The sequence below is a fragment of the Castanea sativa genome, chromosome 1 (assembly GCF_040712315.1).
Source record: "Castanea sativa cultivar Marrone di Chiusa Pesio chromosome 1, ASM4071231v1".
NCBI classification, from domain to species: Eukaryota; Viridiplantae; Streptophyta; class Magnoliopsida; order Fagales; family Fagaceae; genus Castanea; species Castanea sativa.
Window position 1 is genome coordinate 71784515 of NC_134013.1, and position 14710 is coordinate 71799224.

The 14710-nt window shown below is 35.4% G+C and overlaps 1 protein-coding gene and 2 pseudogenes across 1 annotated transcript; 1 reads left to right on the forward strand and 2 right to left on the reverse strand.

Moving 5' to 3' along the window:
- Nucleotides 1-342: 342 nt before the first annotated feature.
- Nucleotides 343-2440, forward strand: LOC142633683 (MDIS1-interacting receptor like kinase 2-like; annotated as a pseudogene).
- A 3563-nt stretch (nucleotides 2441-6003) lies between these two features.
- On the reverse strand, nucleotides 6004-8431 carry LOC142622290 (uncharacterized). The gene has a single exon (XM_075795737.1). It carries the CDS (start codon nucleotides 8312-8314, stop codon nucleotides 6278-6280), a length of 2037 nt encoding a protein of 678 aa, XP_075651852.1. The 5' UTR covers nucleotides 8315-8431; the 3' UTR covers nucleotides 6004-6277.
- Nucleotides 8432-10054: 1623 nt separating this feature from the next.
- LOC142640347 (G-type lectin S-receptor-like serine/threonine-protein kinase SD2-5) lies at nucleotides 10055-12526 on the reverse strand (annotated as a pseudogene).
- Between the last annotated feature and the right edge of the window lie 2184 nt (nucleotides 12527-14710).

Sequence of the window (14710 nt, forward strand, 5' to 3'; positions counted from 1 at the left end):
AAGCTCCAAAAATACTCTCAACACTTTGAATGGGTGTGGGTAGTGTTTGGGTACAAATCTTCTCTCAATGGATGTATCAATGGGAGAGGGAATAAGAAGAGACTACAATGATTTTTTTCTAAAAATGAGTGGCTCTCTCTCTAATAGGGTGGGAGTGTTGTAAAAACCTCTCTTAGGGTTTTTTTCTCAAATAGGCTCCTTACCATTTCTGTAAATAATAAGGGTATATATATAGTATAGGTGATGGGCAAATAGGTCACACTCAAAACTCCTCAAACCAGTGTTTTTCATGGGTCACTTGCGGGTTGACTAAGTCGTGAAAACAGCTGGCACAACTAGCACATGACTCTTCAACTTCCACAGCTAGCACTTGACTCTCCAGCTTCTGGCATGTGCTCATGTGACTTTTTGCTGTCTTGATCAAATCTCCACCACTAAATACTAAACCCATTACAAATAAATCCCACAAAAATACAAGGAAATAAATTTATGCAATTACAACACTTTTTGTTATGGAATAAGCCAATACTAATCTTAGCAAAAATAACCTCAATGGTTTCATTCCTCAAAGTATTGGTCATTTGAATTATTTGGAATCTCTTTCTCTGAGTTGGAATCAAATTAGTGGCTCCATCATTGAAGAAATAATTGGTAGGAGAATGAAATACTTGTCATTGAGCCACAATTATTTTCAATGGAAGTGTTCCTTCTAAGATTGGTTCCTTTAATCTCTTAAATACTATTGACCTAAGTCATAACAATATCACCGGAGAGATTCCATCTAGACTTGGGTCTACACAGCATTTAGAGCTCTTGGATCTTAGCTACAATAATTTTATCGGAAAAATTCCCAATTTTTTAATTTCCATAACAGTCATAAACCTTTCCTACAATTCTTTGCATGGTATGATCCCAATTAGCTACTTAAAACTTTCACCTTACACATTTATTGGCAACAAAGATTTATGTGGTTATATGGAAGGCTTCCCTCCTTGCCTTCCATTGTCCCCACAAGGCCCACACAATAATAGATCAATTGTCCACCAAATAAAATTTTTAGTTCTCGGCGTTTTGCCTGTGCTTGTAATTCTTGGGTGTGTTTTCCTCTTTAGAAGCAGGGTCAAGAAAACTAAATCTGATCCAATGGAAACAAAGAATGGGGACTTGTTCTCAATATGGAATTATGATGGAAAAATTGCATATGAAGACATCATTAAAGCAACAGAGGACTTTGACATTAGATATTGTATTGGAACAGGCGGTTATGGTAGTGTTTACAAAGCACAGTTGCCCAATGGTAAAGTGGTTGCCTTAAAGAAACTTCATCGCTTAGAAGCTGAGGACCCTACTTTTGACAAGAGTTTCAAAAACGAGATCAAAATGTTAACAAAACTTCGGCATAGAAATATTGTTAAACTCCATGGCTACTGTTTGCATAATAGATGCATGTTTTTTATGTATGAGCAGTTGAGCACATGGAAATGGGAAGCTTGTTTTTTGTCCTAAGCAATGATGTTGAGGCTGTGGAATTGGATTGGATGAAAAGGATGACTATCATCAAAAGTATAACACACGCCTTATCTTATTTGCATCATGAATGTGTCCAAGTTATTGTTCATCGAGATTAAGTGGCAACAATATACTATTGAACTCTAAGTTGGAGGCTTTTGTCTCTGATTTTGGCACGGCTAGACTTCTTGATCCAAATTCCTCCAATCAAACTTTACTTGCTAGGACTTATGGTTATATTGCTCCAGGTGAATTTTTCTTTTCCAACTATACCTTATTTCCCATGTAGGGTTTTCTTGATAATCATGCTACTTAGCTTACTTTATTGTTTGTTATATGAAACCAAACCACACATGCATGGTAGCAAATAATCACTTTCACAATGAAATTTTATATAAAAACCAACCTTTTCATAAAAAATAATAAAATAATATTAAAAAAAGGGTTAAAATTCAAAAAAAAATCAAGGAAAAATGAAGGCATTACTATTTTTTAATACATTTTATTGCTTCTTTCGTTCTTTGAAGAACTGACATATACTATGATAGTGACAGAAAAATGTGATGTTTATAGCTTTGGTGTGCTAGCACTAGAAATATTAACGGGAATACATCCAAGTGAACTCTTGACTTCATTATCATCACAATCACCCCAAAATATGATGCTAAAAGAAATATTAGACCAACGTCTTCCACCTCCAAACTGTCTAGTTGCCCAGGATGTTGTCTTCATTGCTACAATTGCATTTGCATGCTTACATGCTAAACCAAAGTTTCGACCAACAATGAAATGGGTGTCTCAAGAATTTCTTTCCCATAAGAAACCAAAAATGAAACCCTTACATGCTATTTCCCTATGGCAATTGAGGAACCAAGAAACTTATGCAGTTGGAGAGAGTGCTTGTTGTTCGATTGAGAACCTCATTGTTTGAACTTCTATGGAAATTTTAAAAAAAATGTTGTGTATTACAACAACATATCTTTAAAAAATTTCAATGCATTGTATTGTTTTTTTCTTAATGTTTTGTAAACTTTATTTTGCAACACGAAACTTAATTCGTTATCAATCTGAATCTTGCAAATTGAAATATAATATTACTCTAACACTTTTCTAATGACAAACATCTAGAATCCTCATAAGCAATCGTGGATGTCGCAAAGGATCCTCCATATGCTTCATGCTTAACTTATAGAAATACTTGTAAGTTGTAACTGTGCCCGTTATTTCTTGTGTTTTTCAAGAGGCAAAGGCATGCTTAAAAATAGAAAATAGACTAGAACGTACACCCAATGACTAGGGACTCTGATGGTTCTGTGCTAAATACTCACCATTCAAACTGAGAAAGAAGATGACCTCTAGCGACAAAACATCCAGACCTGCTGGATCATCCCCATAATCTACTCACTATAGAGATCTAAAAATCTCAAGACCTCATTCAAAAATTAAAGTTGACAAGTGGTCATACAGTTTGGCAGATTGTTTAACCACACTGCAACATAATTATCATAATTTAATTTTCAGTTGGCAGCGTCTTTTTTTTTGGTTGCTTCCTTATCCCATTTGGATTTTTTTTATAAAAAAAAAAGAGCTTAGTGAATAAAAAATCCAAAGGAGTTTAATCAATCAATGGAAAAGGGCATCTGTTGAATTTCAAGTGTTCAGTAAGGAATAGAATAGGGAAAAAAATTAATAGTTCAATTTCTGTCCATAAACAATGATATTGGGGTCATTCTATGAATTTTTTACATACTTGGTACAAGTTAGACACAGGAAACATAATATATGCACTGGTAACTGGCCTCAGTTCTACATATACACCCAGATAAAACCAAATTCTTGATGCTAACTAATACAATTCCATAAGATTCTTCACAATTTACATACAAGCACAATATCTTAACAATTTTTCCAAAAATTATGAATTTTAAAAAGCAGTTGTCTACAATCAAAGAAAGAGAATGACATAAGAAACACAGGCACTTATATTGTATTATCTTCATACACAGATCATCTACACAATTACATATCCAGATATTTACGTGTTTATCATCATCAGTTCATCACTATGATCACACAGAGTATCTATAAAAGTAAATATCCATGTGTGTGAGAGAGAGCAAAACAGTTTCAAGTAAAAATTAAAATTAAATGTATCAATAGGTGAGATAATGTCTATTCCTGACCCAGCTTGATCTGTGTGTGTGTGTGTGAGATGCAAGAAAGTCCTCAAGACATAATAGAACGGTTTCCCTTTTTCTCTTAAAAAAAAAATCCTATGGACACTTAGGCACCCAATTTTCACATCCTGTTGAGTTGACAATGGGATGAGCAACATTATTTTCGGATGGGTCCACTATTGACACTCAACTTAATATGCACCAATCAGAAGTTGACACATTAATTGGGTAAAATTAGGTGTGTCCAAGACTTTGTTTAAAAAAACCATTGTATGTGAACTAGAGTGGAAGGGTGCATGCACACAACACAGTCAAACGTAGGTGGTGGTTCCTCAAACCAATGAAGGGTTTGAAAAAGAAAGAAACGTGCTCTTTTTTAAAGGGTCCAAATAACTTAAGTATGAACAATAACCACTTAAGATTTTGGTTGAATGCTCTAACATGATGCTTTGGTATGTTCAAACGTGCTTCTTAATGAAATTCAATCGAAGTACAAATATGACACTAGAGTAATTGAGAGAAGTTACAAGGGAAGATGCATATATATAATTGGAACACTGGTTCTTCTACGATCACAACTCTTACTGCAATTTTCTTGAGTGGTCAACTATGAGTGGTGGAAAATCACTCTCTTATGAACCTACCATTTTTTTAGTAAGCAATAGAATGGAATAGAGAGAGCCAAAATAAATAAATAAATCTGTCCATACTTGGTACCAATAGACACTGGAATCATAATATATACACAACTTACTGGCCTCAGTTCTACATATAAACCCAGATAAAACCAAATTCTTGATGCAGAACTACATTCCCATAAGATTCTTTACAATCTACATACAATATCTGAATGGTATTTCCAAAAAATTCTGGATTTTAAAACGTGGTTATCTACAATGCAAAGAAAGAGCAACACAAAAAGGACCACAAGTACCTATCTAGAATAATCTTTCTATATAGCGTCTACACAAGTACATATCCAGGTATTACATGTTTATCATCATCAGTTCATCACCATCATCACACAGGATCTACAGAAGTAAATTGAAGCATCAGCTGGCTTCTACATTAACAATCTAAATTCAATCGATTGGTATAAGCACAGAGCAGCAAGATGGAAACTAATGTTGAAATTATATGATTGTATCATGAATACATTAATAGTAGATGTGAGACATATTTAGTATTATCTAAGAACACAATAATTGGTTTCTTTGAGGCACAAACTTATCAAAATAATCATAATGATAATTGGTTTCTCTTCACAATTATGCCAGCTGCAAGCAAAAGTAAACAAGGCCAAAAATGCTGAATTACATTGGTAAACTGGTCTTAGAGGAATGAATATATTGGTATAGCCAAGAAAAAAGGGGGTACAAGATCCATTCAATTTTCACCAAACTTCTATGACTGCTAAGATTCCTCGGGAAAGTCATGAAAATAAAGCATAAAACCCATAATACAAGCAATCTACAAATATATATATATATATATATATATATATAAGCAACAGGCCAAAATAACTTCTTGAACAGCAGCAAATGTTTGGAGCAAACTGAGATACGATGTTCTCAAACTCCAATTTATCTTGCTTATAAGATAAATCTGTGTTAGTGCTTCAAATACTAAAAATTTTGGTATCAATTGATCCAAAATAGAATGTTTAGCACACAAATAAGCTGTATCCCAACAAAACAAGGATAGCAGATTATTGAAAACGATTTCATTACTTTTTTTAATAAGTTCATAGATTTTTCTTTTTTGTTATTGTTATTTTTTTAAGTAATGAACTATAGCTCCAACCATATTATGATTCTACATAACAGTAGAATCATCAATGATCCTAAACGGGAGGTCCAAAAGTGCAGATGCATTGACCTTCAAAACTAATCGGACATTTAATCTTCATCCTAAGCTGAAAACTTAATTCAATTATTTGAACAGGGAGGGCCCAAAATCTATGTGACAAATCTACCTAGACATCTTATTTATTTCCTATGTTAGACATCCAGATTCATTTATCTGATATTTATAGATTGAAGCCAGGTGGGAATAACATTGATGATATTGATAACAAAAGATGGTATCATGTATCAACAGTAGTAGTTGTGTGATTCATCATATGCAATTGGTTACACAAACAATAGAATTACAAGTTAGAGTGAAGTTAGCTACAAGGCAAAATTTCCCATTGCAAAAGAGAAAAAATATAACCGTTCATCTAGAGTATGTGTATGTTAATGATTCCAGTGGCAGTCAGTAAAAAGGTTTAGGAATAAAAGACAATAACAGCAAAAATGTATAACAATCACCACCAAAACTCCATCAAAGTGCATACTGCTAACATTCATCTGAAAATTATGAAATTAAAGCATGTAACTGAAAAGTATTAAGAACTAAGAGAACAGTTTAAGAACATGGCAAAGTGCAAGCTCAAACTGCAGTACAAAATGTTTTCTGTGAACTGAATACTAGTTTCTGACCTCTTTTTGATGAGTTACTAGTTTCTGACCTCTGACTAACCTCTCTTTCAACATACATGTGTAGTATTGCATTCAAATGATACAAACTTGAGGTTCCTCTGAAGAGCATCAAAATTGCTTTCTTTTACTTCTGAACAGTTTGTCTCTTTTTGAATAAACATAGAAGAGAGCTAGCAAACCTCCTGCAGAGAAAGAAACCAAAGTCCATGGGAATGGGGGGTCCTTAAAGCATACCAGTGATGCCTCCAGTTCATAGGAAGCAGTATAGACAAGAGAGTGGATGGCATACAGATCATGGTCAGAAGACTTCAAATAGTACAAAGCCATCTCAAAATCCAAATGCGACAAAGCAGAAACTGCTTTGTCAAGCTTGTACTTGAACAAAGTCCACCTTTGTTCGAACAAAAGATGTTGGTTCTGTTTAAGTAGCTTCCTATCACCACCATGTTCAGCAATGGCTTCAAGAAAATCAATGGCACTCGTTATACTGTAATTCATCATCGTCAAAAGAACACTCCTCTTAGCTGCATCCTTCTGCACGAAAGACAATGACAAACTCTCCGAAAATGGTCCAAACGGGGTCTGCCCTACGCTCCACGTATAATCCACCAAAGTACTATTATGTCTAGGGCTCCACAACAAGTGGGTAGGCGAAACGCCCCACATGCTCTGCAGAATCGAACCAATAAGCGGCCTCTCAAGACTCCTCGTCTGAGTAAACATGTGACGACCATTACAAGTATAATCACTCACAGTCTGCGTGTTCCTAGTCCTCACCGCGATAACCATGTCTTTAAAAGCAACAGACTGGTGATACCGATCGAGCAACAAATGATTATTGTAATCCAAATCAAACACATAAACCGGAAGAACCCTACCGAAATCATTATCCACTGGCATTTCAGCCTCACTCCTAAACACCTGACCCGAATCCGACAATATCTGATGCAAACGCTTTGAATCCAAATACTCATTCACAATCAAAGTATAATTATCGAAAAGAAACCTGGAGGTGTATGAATTAATCGACCTAGAAACTGCGAACGAGCAAATCGGACACTTATCGAAACTCACCTCATAATTCTTAAACCTCAAGGTTTGATCACGTAACAACAATCCACCATCCTCACTCAAAGTCCTCTCAATCTTCTTCCAATCCAAAGCATCCGAACTCGAATCCCTAGCGCTACCACTACGAACATGTATGAACTGAACCAGCAACGAATTCTCAAAAGGAACAGGAATTCTCAAAGAAGGAACGAGGAGCACCTGATAAGCACTCCAAATCAGGGAAGACACGTCGGCGAGGAGCGATTTCTGGGACTTCTGGCGGCTGTGGAAGGCGGCGAGGGGGTGGAATTCGCCGCGCGGGAGCACGCCGTCGCCGGACAAAGCCGGGCCGTAATCGACAGGTCCGGCGGCCAAATCGATCCATAAGTACCGATTCTTGGATGCGTGGATCGTTCCGAGGCAATCGGTGAAGCCGGCGGAGGAATCGGAGTCGGAGTAGGTGTAAGCGTAAGGTTTTGATTGAGGGCCGAGGTTTATGAGGTAGATGAAGATTCCGTCGCGGTTTTCGTGTTGGTTTTCGCTGCGGAAATCGGAAGAGACGATGGAATCGATGGAGGAGAAGGGAATGGAGAGGAGGGAAGAGCGGAGGGAGGAAGGGGACTTGGAGATTTGGGAGGAAAGGGATTCGGAGAGGGTGGAAGTGAGGGAAGGAGGGGAGAAGGAGATGTCGAAGTGGGGAGTGTGTTGGATGGAGAGGGAATGGAAAGGGGGATGGAAAGGGGAGATGACGTGGAAGTGGTGGAGGGGTTGGGAGGCGGAGGAGAGGAAGGAGGAGAGGAGGGAAGGGGAGTTAGGGGGGAAAGTGCCGACTAGGCGAATGTGGAGGGAGAGAGGGACGGAGAAGGCGAGGAGGGAGGAGGTGAGGGAAGGGATGGAGGGGAGAGGGAATGGGGAGGAGAGGGATTTTTTTAGGGAGGTTGGGAGGGTGAGGAAGGTGTCGTTTGTGGCTTGTGGGTCTTGGCGGGATTGTTGGGCTAGGTAGGAGTCTAGGCCTAGGATTGGGGAGGATGAGGTGGTGGTGGTGAAGAGGGGGAGGAGGAGGAGGAGGAGGAGGGTGGTGGTGGTGGTGGGCATTTTTGGGTTTGAGAGAGTGAGGTGAGAATTTGAGAAGTTGGGGGGGATATGGAGCTTGGTTTAGATCATTTTTTGAGAGTGTTTCTTCTAGGGAGTTGAAAAAGGGGAATGAGTTGGGTTTTGATGTTGATGAGTGACTAACTATAGTCTAGTAGCATTGTTGTCCCAAGGAGGCAATTTGAAGTCAACAGCAATTTCTTTCCACTACAATTAGTCCACAGACTTTGATGAGAATTCAAGCCCACCAAGATTGGATCAGTGTGAGCTTTTAGTAGATGGTTTTGGATCAAATGGAACTCATTTTATTGCATGGGTTTCCAACGGCAATCTATGAAATGAACAACACCGCTGACTTGTTGGGCTTCTTTAACCATTAGATATGTCCATAAATAATAAGAAAAAATTTGGCAATAAAGTTTGAAAATAAATTTAGTTGTAGCATAAGGTTGTAATTTTATTCTACATTTTTTATTAAATGTGAATTTTGATAAATTCACTATTTAATTGAATTTCATTCTTATATCTTTCATATTTATAAAAATTCTAAGAGATTAAAGATCAATAACTATATCATTAATCAAATGTTTAAATTTCAAGTTTTTTTGGTATAAAATTATGCATAAAAAATAAATTTACTGATCAAATAGTAAATAACATCCGATTTTCATAAAATTTGACATGTGTGTTAAGAATTGCAATTCAAGAGTTAAATTTTTAAAATATTCAGTCATGTTAATTTTTTTAGTTAAATTGTAACCCTAGGTTACAACAAATTTATAGAGAAATTTTGTCCAAAATAATATATCATATAACGACAAAGTTTTCCTTTTGTAAGTAATAGTTACAAACTCTCCTTATATATTTTTATTATATGTGAATTTTAATAAATTCACCATTAGCGCACTCAATTGGTTATATACATCATTTTTGCAAAATTTTAAGAAAATTAAATATCAATAGCTATGTCATCAATAAAATGTTTAAATTTCAATTTTTTATAATCTTAAAGTATACAGAAAAGTCAAAAGTCTTGAAACTCAATTGATTGGTACATCTTGATTTGTTCATGACATCCACTGTTCAAATCTCACTTCGGTTGTAACTATTGATTTATCATAATAATAATAATAATAATAATGCATTAAAAATAAGTTTATGGATCGAATAGTTAATAACATTCAATTTAAACGCAATTTGACATATATGTTAAAAACATAAACAAAGATGCAATATACCGTTTAGGTTTTCAAAATACACAACCATTTTATTTCTTTTAGTGGCTCATTGCTTACAAAAATCCACCAACCAATCAATTATGTCTATCACCAAAACAAAACTATGTCTGCAATTAAATATTTGTTAAAAGAAACACCAATGATGGTACGTGGAGAATGACATTATAAAGAACCGGTGAGAGGTTCTTTTTTACTCTATTCATTGAGAAGCAAACAAAGGATATTGCAAATTTGCGAGAGAGAGAGAGAGAGAGAGATATGTAGTTGTATACACATACATAATTATAATTATAATCATAATTATGCAGCAACTATTGTACTAACTTAGGAAAACAATACTATATATTATGCGCGGGTTCTTATATAGGAGGAACACGACAATACAATAAGTTTATTCATCAAATAGTAAATTATATCTAATTGATATAAAATTGGAAGACATAATTTATTACAAGTAGGGAAAATTACCTCATTGGTCAAGCAATGAAGATGGTACAATAAAAAGTCACCGCGGTCCTAATAAAACTGAAGGCAATAATGGAGTAACAACAACAAGATTCTCTTCCTGGTTATCAACTCTAGTTCTCATACTTGGTAAAGTTGGATTCAAAAAATAATAATCTAGGTCAGATTCAACATTCACATCACCCTCCAAAACTTTAACTACCATCGACTTGGAAGGTCTCTTTGTGAATTCATGTTGCAAACACCATGCTGCAACCCTCATCATATTCACAACTTTAGCTCCATGTAATTGCATATCTTCATCATACATATCAATCAAATCCAACAATTGGTCCTCCACGATCTTTTTCGTGAAAAGATGAAGTAGATGCATTGCTTCCTCTGGCTAAGAGCGATCAAAATTTTTCCTTCCACACAATATCTCCAAGAGCACAATTTTGAAACTATACACATCCACTTTTTCTATTATTACTGAACTTAACCATTATGGAGTCATATAACCTGGATTCCCTCTCATGGTTGTAACAACTTGACTCTGATCACGGTCAACTAGTTTAGACAACCTAAAATCAGAGATTTTTGCATTGAAATTTTCATCTAAGAGGATGTTATGGGGTTATATATTTAAGTGAACTATCTTTTGTCTACAATCTTCATGTAAATAAGTTAGTCCACTTGCTATGTCAAGGATGATTTTCTTTCTATGTTGCCAATCAAGCAACATAGAAAGAGTTTTATGAAATACCCATTTATCTAAAGATCCATTGGATATGTACTCATAAACCAAAAGCCTATGATATTTTTCAGCACAAAATCCAACTAGTCTCACCAAGTTGAAATGATGAACGCTGCCAATTGTCTTAACTTCAGCCAAAAACGATTTCTTGATTTGACTAAAACCATCAAGACGCTTCACTGCAACTGTCGTGCCGTCAAATAGAGGCCCTTTGAAAACTGTGCCAAATCCTCCATGACCAAGCTCCTTATTGAATTGCTTTGTTATTGCTTGCAAATCAGCATAAGAATACCTTGTGGGCATTCCTGGTACAAGATCTAAAGAATACTCTGCTTCATCAGCATTTTCCTTTTTCCAAAATAGAAAAACAAGGATTCCAATGAAAAGAAGCAAAGCAAAGAAAGATGCAAGAGTGGATCCCAATATTATTTGACGCTGGATTTTTGCTGCTGAGGAGGAACATTATTCTGCACCTTGATGTACACTTCAAAGTAAGTTTCTTCTTCGTTTTCAAGAATGAACCTCAGTGAAAAAATTTGGGATTGTAAATAGCAATTCTCGACAAGGGAGATCGAATAATAAATAGCAGCTTTGCAAGAACAATTTTTTAAGCATGCCTGTTTACTACTCTCTAGATTTATATCTCGGTGGTCTGGATTTATATCTTGAAAGTATGACTGTTTTCTAAAGGGAAAGTATGTGACGTTCTGGAGCTCTACAAGATTGTGATATTTGGAAGCTTCACAAGACAATTGAGTAACCAGAGAGCATCCAAGGTCAGGCCGCCTTTCTTGGATTTGCTGAAAATAGCTTGTCCCATTTCGGAGTCCAGGACAACTACACTGGTCGTTTGTAGTACAAATAGAATAATTGCCATAAACTGTAGGGTAACCACAGAAACCAATATCACTTGTTAAAAGATCATCCACTTCCTTCCAAAAAATATCATACACTCTCAAGCGTCCGTCAAGCCCAAATCCCATATAGCAAATTTGGTATTGACTTCAACTAATAATTATTTTGGAAAATGAACGGTTTCCTTCGATGAAATCAAAGGATTCAATTTGAAATTGAGCATAACTAATTTTATAAGAATTACTAAATGTATAAGAATACTAGGGTTGAGGAGGATAAGAATTGAAATAAGCAAACAACCCATAAGTGGTGAGAGAGAGCGAAAACAATCCTCCTTCACTAGTAAGTTGCTGCCCTAGCACCAAATTTTGCCCAATAACAAGCGTGTCAGTTGGATGATCAAAAGATTGCCAAATTGTTGCATTGTTTTCATCCATATTTGTAGCTGTTGATGTTTGTCGACCACACTATGGTTCCATCAACGTTTTGTAACACCAAACCTCTATCTGAGGAGAGATGCAAAGTCGCACCGTAGCTAACTGGATTCTTTGGGTTAGCAGACCATAAAACATGTGGAGTATGATCACTCAGAATGGTGTTTGCGGATAAATAATAAAGACTGAAAATGGCAAAGTGTGTACTGTTATTGCATGTTCGATTACAGAAGAAGCCACAAGCACAGGCATATACCTGGTCCTGGTATATATTGGAGGGTTGACTGGAAAGTATGATTCTCACAAATGATCCATCTTCAAATTTCACAGAATTGGGAGCAGAAGGACTGTTGGTCCATGAAGTAGAAGAGTTTGCAGTTAGATAACTGCGAGGCTGGGCTGTGACCAATAAGATGGGAAAAGGTGTTTGTAAAAGAGCAAGTTAAAGAAGAAAACCACAAGCGGCCCAGCTGCTGCTTATACCCATTGATTGTCTGTAACACACAAACACAATGTTGTTAGAAGAAAGGCCGAGAGGACAACCAAAGGGGGAAGAAATTAATGACAAGCTTAACTCAATGTTAATGATTTATAAATTATAAACCTCTAGTCGACTAGAATAAATTTATGTAATTTCAGCGATCCCTCCCTCTTGACTAGTTCACCTACAAAAGCAACATTCTATCCACAAGCAGCAGGACCTCATTTGGAGGTTCTTCTCTCCCTCTTTCACGTGGAGAAAGGAAAATTACCTAATAAAATATAAAATAAAAAATGATTTGTCCACAATATTTTTACAAAATTTTCAGAATAAATTTTAAATGGCAAGTTGTTCTTGGTTGGCAAAAAAGTAATTTAAGTGACGTATTCAAATTGTAATCAATAACAATTTATTATCTAGAATTTGTTATGAAAATGTTATGAACATTGTATTTCTCGTAATAAATAATAAACAAAACTTAGCTACAAAATTAGTTGTAACCTTAAGTTACAAAACCTTAATCAATATCTTTTTAGAGAAATTACACTTTACACACCTGTGATTTGCCCAAAAAACATTTTGCCTACCTGAGGTTTAAAAATTGGCACTTTACCCATCTGAGGTTAGTTTTGTTTGTATCCTGTTACCCATCTCTGTTAAAAACAGGGATAAATTTATATTTTTGTTACTCTTTTATGTCTCTCTCCTCTTAAAACATAAAAAACTAAAAAATCAAGGAAAAAAAAAGATTTAAAAGCTAAGGGTCTGTTTGGTATGTGTGTTTAAAAAACAGTTTTCAGTTTTTTTGGAAATACGTATGAGTGAAAAAATTTGTAGAAATACATATAATGTTATTTAAAAACTGAAAACGTGTATTTAAACACATGTACCAAACATGCCCTAAGTTTTGTAAAAATTAAAACTTAACTTTTTTTTTTTTTGGTTTCCCACAGTGTTTCCTCAAAGTTTTCAACCAGAAACTAATCACTGTTCGTGCCGGGTGGGCCCACGGAGGGGTAAAGCACTGGCCCAGGAAATTTTTTTCAAAGTGCAGGTAGCAGTACTCGAACTAAGGAGCACACCCAGTCGAGCCCAGTACAAGCACCTTAAGACTGAGAGCCCAACCAACTCAGCCAACCCCCTGGGTCAATTATAACTTGACTTTGATATCTTCTTTTCATCATGCATTCACTATTACATCTTCTATTATAATATAATACGATGGTTATATTGTACATGACAAATGATAAAGCTCCAAATACAGAAAAATAGAACGACTTTTAGTTCCATGAATCTCTTACAATTCTATCAATTAACTTCATGGCTGTGATTTTTCTTCAGCCATTCTCAATCCTAGTTTTCTTCTTTGTGTTTTTTTCATTCCTTTCTCTCATTGCCAATACGGTTCTCCACAACACATTGAAACTTTCTTTCCATATGATCTATCTCCTTCCCCACAACCAGGTTTTACCACCACCCCATCAAGCGTTCCTTCATTTCCATCATCACCGGCGCCACCACCACAAAACACTCATCATTCATAAGAAATAATATTAAAATAGAAGATCTAAAAGTTAATCTATGCAAAGAAGATGTAAAAGTTTGGTTTTAAATTTTACAAAACCTAGTTTTTACATCTTTTTTTCCCTTGATTTTTTTTGTTTTTTTATGTTTTGAGAGGAGAGAGACATAAAAGGGTAACCTCAGGTGGATAAAATGTCAATTTGTAAACTACAAGTAGGCAAAGTGTTTTTTGGGCAAACCACAGGTGGGAAAAATATAATTTCCTCTATCTTTTTATTGGAAGTGAATTTTGACAAATCCACCATTGGATGACATATTCTTTTTATATTCTTCATACTTACAAAATTTTTAGAAAATTCAATATCAATAGCTATGTCATCAATAAATTTTTCAAATTGCAAGTTTTTGTAATTTAAAATTATACATCAAATATAAGCTTATGAATCATATAATAAATTATATTCAATTGGCACAAAATTTGACATGTATGTTAAGAGTATAAAGAACATGCAATTCAACAATTAAATTTTCAAAATATGTAATAACATTTTTTTTTATTGAGTAAAATTGTGGTCTTAGTTTACAACCAATTTTGTAACTAAACTTTATCCATAAAAAATTACTTAATGGTCACACTCACCGTCTCACACATATATGCACAACATT

Excerpts from the sequence above, each read along its gene's own strand:
- LOC142622290 (XM_075795737.1), bottom strand. The coding sequence starts at position 8,314 with ATGCCCACCACCACCACCACCCTCCTCCTCCTCCTCCTCCTCCCCCTC.